Below are 14,138 nucleotides of genomic sequence, written 5' to 3'. Positions count from 1 at the left end.
CATATAGTGCCAGTTTCTGACTGGTAATTCAAAGAATATATTGGGGTTACGTGCACCCACAATTTTTACTACTGGTATACAGTGCCATTGTCTGACTGGGAATTCAAAGAATATATTGGGAATACAAATACCCTCATTTCTTGCTACTGCCATATAGTGCCAGTTTCTGACTGGGAATTCAAAGAATATATTGGGGTTACGTGCACCCACAATTTTTACTACTGGTATACAGTGCCATTGTCTGACTGGGAATTCAAAGAATATATTGGGAATACAAATACCCTCATTTCTTGCTACTGCCATATAGTGCCAGTGTCTGACTGGGAATTCAAAGAATATATTGGGGTTACGTGCACCCACAATTTTTACTACTGGTATACAGTGCCATTGTCTGACTGGGAATTCAAAGAATATATTGGGGTTATAAATACCCTCATTTCTTGCTACTGCCATATAGTGCCAGTTTCTGACTGGTAATTCAAAGAATATATTGTGGTTACGTGCACCCACAATTTTTACTACTGGTATACAGTGCCATTGTCTGACTGGGAATTCAAAGAATATATTGGGAATACAAATACCCTCATTTCTTGCTACTGCCATATAGTGCCAGTTTCTGACTGGTAATTCAAAGAATATATTGGGGTTACGTGCACCCACAATTTTTACTACTGGTATACAGTGCCATTGTCTGACTGGGAATTCAAAGAATATATTGGGAATACAAATACCCTCATTTCTTGCTACTGCCATATAGTGCCAGTGTCTGACTGGGAATTCAAAGAATATATTGGGGTTACGTGCACCCACAATTTTTACTACTGGTATACAGTGCCATTGTCTGACTGGGAATTCAAAGAATATATTGGGAATACAAATACCCTCATTTCTTGCTACTGCCATATAGTGCCAGTTTCTGACTGGTAATTCAAAGAATATATTGGGGTTACGTGCACCCACAATTTTTACTACTGGTATACAGTGCCATTGTCTGACTGGGAATTCAAAGAATATATTGGGAATACAAATACCCTCATTTCTTGCTACTGCCATATAGTGCCAGTGTCTGACTGGGAATTCAAAGAATATATTGGGGTTACGTGCACCCACAATTTTTACTACTGGTATACAGTGCCATTGTCTGACTGGGAATTCAAAGAATATATTGGGAATACAAATACCCTCATTTCTTGCTACTGCCATATAGTGCCAGTGTCTGACTGGGAATTAAAAGAATATATTGGGGTTACGTGCACCCACAATTTTTACTACTGGTATACAGTGCCATTGTCTGACTGGGAATTCAAAGAATATATTGGGGTTATAAATACCCTCATTTCTTGCTACTGCCATATAGTGCCAGTTTCTGACTGGTAATTCAAAGAATATATTGTGGTTACGTGCACCCACAATTTTTACTACTGGTATACAGTGCCATTGTCTGACTGGGAATTCAAAGAATATATTGGGAATACAAATACCCTCATTTCTTGCTACTGCCATATAGTGCCAGTTTCTGACTGGTAATTCAAAGAATATATTGGGGTTACGTGCACCCACAATTTTTACTACTGGTATACAGTGCCAATTTCTAACTAGGAATTCAAAATGCGCAAGGCTCCCGGAAAGGGACGTGGACGAGGCCGTGGGCGAGGTCGGGGGAATGGTTCTGGGGAGCAAGGTAGCAGTGAAGCCACAGGGCGTCCCGTGCCTACTCCTGTGGGGCAGCAAGCATTGCGCCACTCCACAGTGCCAGGGTTGCTTGCCACATTAACTAAACTGCAGGGTACAAACCTTAGTAGGCCCGAGAACCAGGAACAGGTCTTGCAATGGCTGTCAGAGAACGCTTACAGCACATTGTCCAGCAGCCAGTCAGACTCTGCCTCCTCTCCTCCTATTACCCAACAGTCTTGTCTTCCTTCCTCCCAAAATTCCGAAGCTTTACAGAACAATAACCCAAACTGTCCCTGCTCCCCAGAGCTGTTCTCCGCTCCTTTCATTGTCCCTCAACCTGCCTCTCCACGTCACGATTCCACGAACCTAACAGAGGAGCATCTGTGTCCAGATGCTCAAACACTAGAGTCTCCTCCATCTCCGTTCGATTTGGTGGTGGATGACCAGCAACCCACCCTCATCGACGATGATGTGACGCAGTTGCCGTCAGGGCATCCAGTTGACCGGCGCATTGTGCGGGAGGAGGAGATGAGACAGGAGTTGGAAGAGGAAGTGGTGGATGATGAGGACACTGACCCGACCTGGACAGGGGGGATGTCAAGCGGGGAAAGTAGTGTGGATGTTGAGGCAGGTGCAGCACCAAAAAGGGTAGCTAGAGGCAGAGGCAGAGGTCAGCAGCTTAGGCGAAGCCAGGCCACACCCGGAATCTCCCAAGATGTTTCAGTTCGTACCCAGCCCCGAAAAACTCCCACCTCGAGGGCACGTTTCTCGAAGGTGTGGAGTTTTTTCAAGGAATGCGCCGAGGACAGATATAGTGTTGTCTGCACAATTTGCCTCTCGAAATTGATTAGGGGCTCTGAGAAGAGCAACCTGTCCACCACTTCAATGCGCCGTCATTTGGAATCCAAGCACTGGAATCAGTGGCAGGCAGCAACGGCAGGACAAAGGCCGCCTGCCGTTCACGCCACTGCCTCTGCCACTGCCTCTGCCACTGCCACTGCTGACTGTGCTGGCGATGCACTCCAGAGGACGAGCCAGGACACCACTTCATCTGCCTCCGCCACTTTGTTGACTTCTACCTCATCCTCCCCTGGTCCTGTCTTATCTCCTTCTCCTGCACCATCAAAGGCACCATCAGGCGTTTCTTTACAACAACCCACCATCTCTCAGACATTGGAGCGGCGGCAGAAATACACTGCTAACCACCCACACGCGCAAGCCTTGAACGCCAACATCGCTAAACTGCTGGCCCAGGAGATGTTGGCGTTCCGGCTTGTTGAAACTCCCGCCTTCCTGGACCTGATGGCAACTGCGGCACCTCGCTATGCCGTCCCTAGCCGTCACTACTTCTCCCGGTGTGCCGTCCCCGCCTTGCACCAGCACGTGTCACTCAACATCAGGCGGGCCCTTAGTTCCGCGCTTTGCACAAAGGTCCACTTGACCACCGACGCGTGGACAAGTGCATGCGGACAGGGACGCTACATTTCACTGACGGCACACTGGGTGAATGTAGTTGAGGCTGGGACTGCTTCCCAAACTGGCCCGGTGTACCTCGTCTCCCCGCCTAACATTCCTGGCAGGGACACGAGAAGAACACCCCCCCCTCCTCCTCCTCCTCCTCTACCGCCTCCTCCTCCGCCACCGCCTCCTCCTCCGCTGTTAGATTGACCCCAGCTACGAGTTGGAAACGTTGCAGCACTGGCGTTGGTAGACGTCAGCAGGCTGTGCTGAAGCTGATCAGCTTGGGGGACAGACAGCACACTGCCTCCGAGGTGAGGGATGCCCTCCTCGATGAGACGGCAATATGGTTTGAGCCGCTGCACCTGGGCCCAGGCATGGTCGTTTGTGATAACGGCCGGAACCTGGTAGCAGCTCTGGAGCTTGCCGGACTCCAACATGTTCCATGCCTGGCCCACGTCTTCAACCTAGTGGTGCAACGTTTCCTAAAGAGCTACCCCAATGTTCCAGAGCTACTGGTGAAAGTGCGGCGCATGTGCGCCCACTTTCGCAAGTCGACAGTAGCCGCTGCTAGCTTAAAATCTCTCCAGCAACGCCTGCATGTGCCACAACACCGGCTTTTGTGCGACGTCCCCACACGCTGGAACTCAACGTTTCAGATGTTGAATAGAGTGGTTGAGCAGCAGAGACCTTTGATGGAATACCAGCTACAAAACCCTAGGGTGCCACAAAGTCAGCTGCCTCAGTTTCACATCCATGAGTGGCCATGGATGAGAGACCTTTGTGACATCCTACGGGTCTTTGAGGAGTCCACAAGGAGGGTGAGCTCTGAGGATGCGATGGTGAGCCTTACAATCCCGCTCTTGTGTGTTCTGAGAGAATCCCTGATTGACATCAGGGATAACTCAGATCACACAGAGGAGTTAGGGATAGCATCCGATCCGTCACAGCTGGAGAGTAGGTCCACACATCTGTCCGCTTCACTGCGTTTAATGGAGGAGGAGGAGGAGGAGGAGGAGGAGGAAGAAGAGTTGTCCGATGATGTGATGGTGATACAGGAGGCTTCCGGGCAACTTCGAATCGTCCCATTGTTGCAGCGCGGATGGGTAGACATGGAGGATGAGGAGGAAATGGAGATTGAACTTTCCGGTGGGGCCAGAGGAGTCATGCCAACTAACACTGTGGCAGACATGGCTGAGTTCATGTTGGGGTGCTTTACAACCGACAAGCGTATTGTCAAAATCATGGAGGACAACCAGTACTGGATCTTTGCTATCCTTGACCCCCGGTATAAAAACAACATCTCGTCTTTTATTCCGGTAGAGGGGAGGGCCAATCGCATCAATGCTTGCCACAGGCAATTGGTGCAGAATATGATGGAGATGTTTCCAGCATGTGACGTTGGCGGCAGGGAGGGCAGTTCCTCCAGTAGGCAACCAAGTTCTCACCGGTCCACACAAACGAGGGGCACACTGTCTAAGGTCTGGGACACCTTGATGGCACCCCCTCGCCAAAGTGCCGCCACGGAGGGTCCTAGTGTCACCAGGCGTGAGAAGTATAGGCGCATGTTGCGGGAATACCTTTCCGACCACAGCCCTGTCCTCTCCGACCCCTCTGCGCCCTACACGTATTGGGTGTCGAAGTTGGACCTGTGGCTTGAACTTGCCCTATATGCCTTGGAGGTGCTGTCCTGTCCTGCCGCCAGCGTCCTATCTGAGAGGGTGTTCAGTGCAGCCGGTGGCATCATCACTGACAAGCGCACCCGTCTGTCAGCTGAGAGTGCCGACCGGCTCACTTTGATAAAAATGAACCACCACTGGGTAGAGCCGTCATTTTTGTGCCCACCTGTGTAAAGCACCCCAACATGAAACTCCATGTCTGTACTCAACCTCTCCAATTCCTCCGCATCCTCATACTCATCCACCATAAGCGTTGCACAATTCTGCTAATACTAGGCTCCCTCCACCCTGATTTCCACCAACTCTGCTGGTTAGAGGCTCCCTCCACCATGAATTTGCCCAAACTGGGCTGTTTAGAGGCTCCCTCCACCATGAATTGGTCCAAACTGGGGTTTTTAGAGGCTCCCTCCACCATGAATTGGTCCAAACTGGGCTGTTTAGCGGCTCCCTCCACCATTAATTGGTCCAAACTGGGCTGGTTAGAGGCTCCCTCCACCATGAATTTGCCCAAACTGGGCTGTTTAGAGGCTCCCTCCACCATGAATTGGTCCAAACTGGGGTTTTTAGAGGCTCCCTCCACCATGAATTGGTCCAAACTGGGCTGTTTAGCGGCTCCCTCCACCATTAATTGGTCCAAACTGGGCTGGTTAGAGGCTCCCTCCACCATGAATTTGCCCAAACTGGGCTGTTTAGAGGCTCCCTCCACCATGAATTTGCCCAAACTGGGCTGGTTAGAGGCTCCCTCCACCATGAATTGGTCCAAACTGGGGTTTTTAGAGGCTCCCTCCACCATGAATTGGTCCAAACTTGGCTGTTTAGAGGCTCCCTCCACCATTAATTGGTCCAAACTGGGCTGGTTAGAGGCTCCCTCCACCATGAATTGGTCCAAACTGGGTTTTTTAGAGGCTCCCTCCACCATGAATTGGTCCAAACTGGGGTTTTTAGAGGCTCCCTCCACCATGAATTGGTCCAAACTGGGCTGTTTAGCGGCTCCCTCCACCATTAATTGGTCCAAACTGGGCTGGTTAGAGGCTCCCTCCACCATGAATTTGCCCAAACTGGGCTGGTTAGAGGCTCCCTCCACCATGAATTGGTCCAAACTGGGGTTTTTAGAGGCTCCCTCCACCATGAATTGGTCCAAACTTGGCTGTTTAGAGGCTCCCTCCACCATTAATTGGTCCAAACTGGGCTGGTTAGAGGCTCCCTCCACCATGAATTGGTCCAAACTGGGTTTTTTAGAGGCTCCCTCCACCATGAATTTGCCCAAACTGGGCTGTTTAGAGGCTCCCTCCACCATGAATTGGTCCAAACTGGGCTGGTTAGAGGCTCCCTCCACCATGAATTTCCCAAAACTTGGCTGTTTAGAGGCTCCCTCCACCATTAATTGGTCCAAACTGGGCTGGTTAGAGGCTCCCTCCACCATGAATTGGTCCAAACTGGGTTTTTTAGAGGCTCCCTCCACCATGAATTGGTCCAAACTGGGCTGTTTAGAGGCTCCCTCCACCATGAATTTGCCCAAACTGGGCTGGTTAGAGGCTCTCTCCACCATGAATTGGTCCAAACTGGGCTGGTTAGAGGCTCCCTCCACCATGAATTTGCCCAAACTGGGCTGTTTAGAGGCTCCCTCCACCATGAATTGGTCCAAACTGGGTTTTTTAGAGGCTCCCTCCACCATGAATTGGTCCAATCTGGGCTGTTTAGAGGCTTCCTCCACCATGAATTTGCCCAAACTGGGCTGGTTAGAGGCTCCCTCCACCATTAATTGGTCCAAACTGGGCTGGTTAGAGGCTCCCTCCACCATGAATTTGCCCAAACTGGGCTGTTTAGAGGCTCCCTCCACCATGAATTTGCCCAAACTGGGCTGTTTAGAGGCTCCCTCCACCATGAATTTGCCCAAACTGGGCTGGTTAGAGGCTCCCTCCACCATGAATTGGTCCAAACTGGGTTTTTTAGAGGCTCCCTCCACCATGAATTTGCCCAAACTGGGCTGGTTAGAGGCTCCCTCCACCATGAATTGGTCCAAACTGGGTTTTTTAGAGGCTCCCTCCACCATGAATTTGCCCAAACTGGGCTGGTTAGAGGCTCCCTCCACCATGAATTGGTCCAAACTGGGTTTTTTAGAGGCTCCCTCCACCATGAATTTGCCCACACTGGGCTGGTTAGAGGCTCCCTCCACCATGAATTGGTCAAAACTGGGGTTTTTAGAGGCTCCCTCCACCATGAATTTGCCCAAACTGGGGTGTTTAGAGGCTCCCTCCACCATGAATTGGTCCAAACTGGGGTTTTTAGAGGCTCCCTCCACCATGAATTTGCCCAAACTCTGCTGGTTAGAGGCTCAATCCACCCTGATTTTCAAAACAAATGTTGGTGCCAACCTCAACTTACTACAAGGGCCAAATTCACTGCTGGTGACAAGCTCTCCTCACTGCAAGTGCCAAATACACATGTTTCAAGGTGTTTTCCTACTGTCAGAGAGGTGGTATTGAGTGTGTAAAGTGTGTAGTTGTTAGGCTGTGATGTTGGGGTAATAGAGGGTCTTTGGTGTGTTAGATGCCCCCAGACATGCTTCCCCTGCTGTCCCAGTGTCATTCCAGAGGTGTTGGCATCATTTCCTGGGGTGTCATAGTGGACTTGGTGACCCTCCAGACACGGATTTGGGTTTCCCCCTTAACGAGTATCTGTTCCCCATAGACTATAATGGGGTTCGAAACCCGTTCGAACACACGAACATTGAGCGGCTGTTCGAATCGAATTTCGAACCTCGAACATTTTAGTGTTCGCTCATCTCTAGTTATGATGCTTCTTTATTTTCCTCTAGCTGAAAAATCAGCTAGAGGATTAAAAAAACGGCTACACACTCCCTTTCAAATGAATGGGAAAGTTTTGAGGTTGGAACCAAAGAAAATAAGATATCCAGCGCCAGAAAGATTTTTTAAAAATTAAAACTTCACTTTTACTTCATAAAAAATAAAAAGATTACAAAAATGGATCCACTGAGTAATACAAAGATAGTAGCTTACGCGTTTCGGGGCTTCATAGTATGCCCCTTACTCATAGCTTACTAGTTACCAACTGAACCCACATTATATAGCTAGTTAGATCCTCCCACATTTGATTTCAATTTAACCCTAGACATGCTATACATATAAGGACATGTAAAGTTCACACAATACAAGGAACAATGATCAAGAAGCATAAGAGATGCAATTGTCACATTTGTATAATACAAATTGTATTAGGAAACATTGAGGAAACATAATATAAACTCACCAAGACCTGTCTCAAGTTGTGAAAGTCTATCCAAGTCTGCGTATATCGCTCAAGGCCCGCCGCACGTCTAGCGAAACAGTCTCGCGATACTGGATCACATGGAACATCACATGACGTGCAGCGGGCTAAATTCAAACGCGAGTGTAGTATAATTGACATAGACAGAAAACAAACACAAAAAGAAAAAAGGCCGATGAATAGACTATGAACCCATCAATAAATTAAAGCCAAATCCTGCCTAATATTCAATCCCACCGGTGTCCTAGTGTTTAGTTTCCAGATCCAGAAAGCTTCCCTTTTTAGAAGGAGCTTTCTGCGATCACCTCCTCTCTTGGGCATGGGGACGTGTTGGATCGCATAGAACTGAAAAGATGATTTATCACCATTGTGACAGGTTGCAAAATGTCTAGATGCATTAGAGATGTTATCCGATGCGTCTTTTGAACAATCCGACAGGTGTTCAGATATTCTAATTTTGACCTGGCGGATTGTTTGTTTTCTGTCTATGTCAACTATACTACACTCGCGTTTGAATTTAGCCCGCTGCACGTCATGTGATGTTCCATGTGATCCAGTATCGCGAGACTGTTTCGCTAGACGTGCGGCGGGCCTTGAGCGATATACGCAGACTTGGATAGACTTTCACAACTTGAGACAGGTCTTGGTGAGTTTATATTATGTTTCCTCAATGTTTCCTAATACAATTTGTATTATACAAATGTGACAATTGCATCTCTTATGCTTCTTGATCATTGTTCCTTGTATTGTGTGAACTTTACATGTCCTTATATGTATAGCATGTCTAGGGTTAAATTGAAATCAAATGTGGGAGGATCTAACTAGCTATATAATGTGGGTTCAGTTGGTAACTAGTAAGCTATGAGTAAGGGGCATACTATGAAGCCCCGAAACGCGTAAGCTACTATCTTTGTATTACTCAGTGGATCCATTTTTGTAATCTTTTTATTTTTTATGAAGTAAAAGTGAAGTTTTAATTTTTAAAAAATCTTTCTGGCGCTGGATATCTTATTTTCTTCGGTTCCATCATCGTGCATTTGTATCCTCTCCAGTCGGGGATTTATCCGCAGCAGCCTTCAATCAAGTATGTTTCCATTCCTTTCTATTTAAAGGGGTTTGAGCGGTTCTTTTGTTATATCTTCAAAGTTTTGAGGTGTCTTTGAGTTTGAGTCTGCCTCAAAATCCACCTTCAAAAAACTGGAACTGAAACTGTGAACATATCCTTATGGGACAGTGTTCTTGCACTGAAAACTACGTCAGCCCCTTTTCGGAAAGTGGTGATGGTGGAGGAGAATGGAAAAAGTTTCTGGCGAGGCCCAGTTCACATCTGCGTTTGGTATTCCGTTCGGGGAGTCCGCTTGGGGTTAACTTGGGTTAGCTAAGAAACCACACAGACTCCATAGACTATAATGGGGTCCGTGTGGTTTCCGCTCGGTGCTTGCACAAATCATTCGAAGAGAAAAGTACTGTAAGCATATTCCACCTCTAGGACTACTCCCTCTGTGCCTACTGTACATCCTCTTTACGACACTTAGTTGATGCTACCAGAGCATGCATTCCTGCTGTCTAGAAAACACCGATTTTTCCTTCCCACCTCCATTGGATCTGTGGGTTGGAGGACATCCAGGGAATGGAGGTTCCCACTGGTGAGTTCAATCTTACTTGCTGGGTTCCTTTTCCCTGGAATGGTTGCTGGGGACTCCTGGTTTCTACACCCCCCTTTGTTTCCCACTCTTTGTTTTGCTTCCCTTCCTCATGCGCCCCCCCCCCCCCATATCTCTTTTTCTTCCTTCTGTGTTGAATTGCTTTTTGGGGTATGCTTTTGTGTTTTTGTATTGTGTGCTTATTTGTTGTAATTGTTAGAAATAAAGAATTTATTTAAACAAAACAAAACTTGCAAGCAGCACTTTTCCCCCCACATGTTTTGTGCCAAAACCGAGTGGAAACCTCACAGACCCCATTATAGGTTATGGGGTCCGTGTGGTTTCTTAGCTAACCGCTTTTTAATGCATATACGTTTCTGTTAGGGGGATCCCCAAGTGGACTTCTTGAATAGAATACTGAACGCAGTTTTCTATGCCTTCTACACAAGAAAATTGGTTGAATTTCCCTCATTATTTAAAGATTCTGTTTTTATATGGCTTGCAATAATTAAAATAAAGAAATAAATAAAACTAAAAGATTGCACTTTTTGTCTGATAAATGTATGTTTTTTACAGGAGGTTCAACCACACTCTGGATTACTACAAGCATCTGTTATTACCTTGTACACCATGTTTGTGACCTGGTCTGCTATGGCAAATGTTCCTGGTAAGTAACTAGTTGGTGTCTAAGTTGGGTAAGATAATTATAATGTACTTTTGCCTTCCAGAGGTTAAAGCAAGCTCTATGCCAGCAGCCAGTGCTGATACTCCCTAACTTTAGGAAGGAGTTCCTGGTGCAGACAGATGCCTCAAATGCAGGTCTTGGAGCAGTGCTGCCCAGGTTGTAAATGGTGAGGAGCATCCATTGATGTACCTTAGCAGGAAGCTGTCCCCTGCTGAGAAAAATTACGTCATTGTCGAGAGGGAATGTTTGGTCATTAAGTGGGCGCTGGATGCTCTGAGGTATTACCTCCTGGGGAGAAAGTTTAAATTGATCACTCTCCATGCTCCCCTTACATGGATGAAAATCAATAAGGACAGAAATGCTAGGGTTACCCAATGGTTCCTGTCTCTGCAAAATTTTGTGTTTGATGTAGAACACAGGCCAGGGAAATTATTGGGAAACGCTGATGCCCTGTCAAGGGTGCATTGTATGATGGCCACAAATGCCCAGCCCTCCGGTCTGGAGAAGACGGGGGGGGGGATATGTAAGCCGATGGCTGGTCAGGTAATGGAGGGGATGTACACCTCACCCAGACTACTCAGGTGGGTGAGATGAGAAAACTCCAGGAATGTTTGTTCTCAAGCAGACAACTTTTGTCTGCTGAGCATTTTGGTAAATGCTCAAGTACTGGGCTGGATTTTTGGGAATGACAGGTAGGATTGGTAGTGGGACCTGTCATTCCACCCCCCTCCAGTCCACACTTTGGGGATGTTCCAGCAGCGACTCAGCTGCAGAGAGTCTCCTCGTCAAGGAGGCTTAAGAAGTTGCTCCAGCAGCAACACTTTGTCAGAGCTTGGCTGGAGAGCTGACAGAGGTCTTATTTTTGGAGCTGTGTCCTGAATGATTCTATTGGCTTTCGACTTTCTGTTACTCTAGATAAGGTAACCTATTCTATGTTTAGTTAGAGCCTAGCCGGGCAGGTATTTATTTTTGTATTGTTTTCTTTTGTTGCTGCACTACCTTTTTGAGTGAAAATAAACTCTACCTTTGAGTGAAAAATGCAGGATTTCACGGATAGGAGATGAAATGTGTTATTAAAGTATGTTACAAAATGTATGAATGACACAAATACTACCAGAAGATCAAAAGTTGCCTGAAAGTTTAGTTATGCTTTAAGTCTGTTGCTGTCATCCTATGTGGTAGTGTGAACCAAGACTTAATGCGATCCTGTCCCCGTTTACACAGCTTATTATTTGTACTCTATTGGCTGACATGGATATAATGTGTACACAGCAGGTGAGATTTATTAAGACCAGCGTTTAGTATGGCAGTCTTGTTAACCCCTGCACTGCTGGAGGATAAATTTTGAATAAATTCACACAGTCTATTACAGGTAGATTTTTGAGGCAGAAAAAAAGCCTCACAACTCTCCTGTTCATTTCAATGAAATTTACGCCGATTTTCTTTCCTGTAGCTGATTTTTTTTCAGTTAGAGGGAAAAATAAAACGTCATGCGCCATCTTCAGGTGGATTCTGCCTAGCAAATTGAAATGAATGGAGTAATCACTTAGAATAAATTTAGGGAACTAGTATAAAATGTGGTTGTGCCTTATATTTCTGTTACATTCTGAAAATCATAAAGCTGACCTTACACTATAAGTGTATATTGACTGAGCAGATAAAAGGAATTGAGAAGAGTCAGGCATGTTGGCTTTCAATATGCTCAATCCTTTTTTCTCTGCTAGATACCTGTGGCTCTAAATTTCTCCACATTCAGAATATGAACACTTGGACAGAATTTATGCTTAACATTTAGACTTTGCTTTTGCTATCTCAGACAGGTATTGTAATCCCACATTGCTGGCTATTGTGAACAACGGGACTATTACAGCTTCATCTGGCGTGGTTCAGTGGTGGGATGCGCCAAGCATTGTTGGACTTGTGATCTTCATCTTGTGTACCCTGTTCATTAGGTAAGTTACAGAAGACCTGTGTTAGTTCAGCCTCAATAGATGTTTTATTATTATTTATATTGGCAATGATCTTTCTGTTTGCATATTTGTGACACAATGGACCGTTTATTGGGAATAAAGATGAATGCTGTCTGCCAAACCTCCCACACCTCATATTTCTTGAAAGATGAGTTTTGCTTTTGATTTGGCATCTTTTAGCTTGTACCTATTCTCTTATTTTTGTAGCCTCCGCAATTCCAACAACCAGCAAGTTAATAAACTAATGCAAACTGAAGAGAGCAGTGGAGATGGAGCCGTCCATAGTACTGAAGATGGGATACATCAAGCCTACGACAATGAAGAAGATGCGGTGTGTTACAGCTACAGCTTTTTCCATTTCTGCCTTCTCCTTGCATCTCTCTACATCATGATGACGCTCACAAATTGGTATCTGTAAGTATAGACTCTTATTCACTACAATGTTCAGAATGATTTGCAAATCTTTATTACTTTATATAATCACACACAGCAGACTTGTTTAAAATATTTATTTGCAATTTTCTATACCTATGGGGTTTACAGAAAACTGTGCAATTGCTGCAGAAGCAACCTCATTCAGATGTATGGATACATTTCCACTTGCAAAGGTTATTAGTTTAACCCGCAATGAAAGGGTTAATGGATTAGTCCCTGTACTTGCTGACCATTAATTTACATGCTGTGCTGAATAATACAACAAGCTCCTGTACGCAGTCCTGTGTGCTGTTACGAACCCCAGATTACCATTATATTATTTTTGTTGATCTGCATTTAGGGTCAATGGACAGCACATAGATAATGTGTTCCCTAATAAAAAGTGTTCTATAGCAAGAAAATGATGGGTTATATATGGAGGTTGGAGCACTGGAGGAACATTAGGAAGACCAGGCAAGGAGCTGTGTTAACATAGAGAGAACGGGTGGAAGGGGATCGAAATAAAGGAAAGACACTGTTTCTATGCATGTAAAAAAAATCCTCAAATTCTATGGTGATGTGAGAATATCCGTGTCAAATGGCAGGCCTAGCAGGTACTGCTCTCCCTAACAGGAGCACAGTCCAGCTAGTAGTGGGAGGGGGATGTTAGTGTAGGTAGGCCAGTTATTGGTTATAGGAGTCTATAATCAGGAAAACAAATTTGTCGCCTCATCTGAATGGTTTGCTGTCTCCCTGTTGCCAGGGTTCAGCATGTGGTGGAATAGGTGGACAAATTGTTGAGTGGAGCTGGGCAGGACCCAGATGTCGTGATCCATGTGGGTACCAATGAAAGAATAATTAGTAGATGGAGGCTCCTTAAGAATAATTTTACTGAACTAGACTCCAAGCTGAAGGAGGTTGTATTCCATGGACTACTGTCTATACTACACAGGAAAGACAGTGGGAGCTTAGGGATTTAAATGCATGGTTCAAATCTTGGTTCAGGAAATAAGGGTTTGGGTTGTTTTCCACAGATAACTGTCTGCTGTGCGTGGGAGAAAATTTTAACGGGGGTGACAGAGCATTTCAACTAGGAACGTGGGTGGCTGGAGGACAAGCCGATGTGGTAGATAGGTCAGAGAGGGGACAGGTTACTGTGGTGACTGGAGAAGTGGATTGTGGTTGAGGGATTAGAATAGTTGACCAGGAGATCCATTTATTACAACCGAACAGTTGATTGGCCATAAAACTTCAAGAATGCACATTTGTGGTAATGATTGTGTGAACTTGGATCACAAGTTAAAGTTTATGTTCAAAAATGCCAGAA

General features: G+C 45.9%; 1 protein-coding gene across 1 annotated transcript in view; it reads left to right on the top strand.

Moving 5' to 3' along the window:
* Positions 1–14,138, top strand: part of SERINC2 (serine incorporator 2) — a 46,649-nt gene that overhangs the window by 24,479 nt on the left and 8,032 nt on the right. The window contains exons 7-9 of the mRNA XM_075264558.1: positions 10,319–10,409; positions 12,244–12,379; positions 12,605–12,811. Coding sequence (XP_075120659.1) covers positions 10,319–10,409; positions 12,244–12,379; positions 12,605–12,811 — 434 coding nt within the window. The remainder of the gene's footprint in view (positions 1–10,318; positions 10,410–12,243; positions 12,380–12,604; positions 12,812–14,138) is intronic.

Source organism: Leptodactylus fuscus, chromosome 2 (assembly GCF_031893055.1).
Source record: "Leptodactylus fuscus isolate aLepFus1 chromosome 2, aLepFus1.hap2, whole genome shotgun sequence".
NCBI classification, from domain to species: Eukaryota; Metazoa; Chordata; class Amphibia; order Anura; family Leptodactylidae; genus Leptodactylus; species Leptodactylus fuscus.
This window is presented reverse-complemented; position numbering and strand designations above follow the sequence as displayed.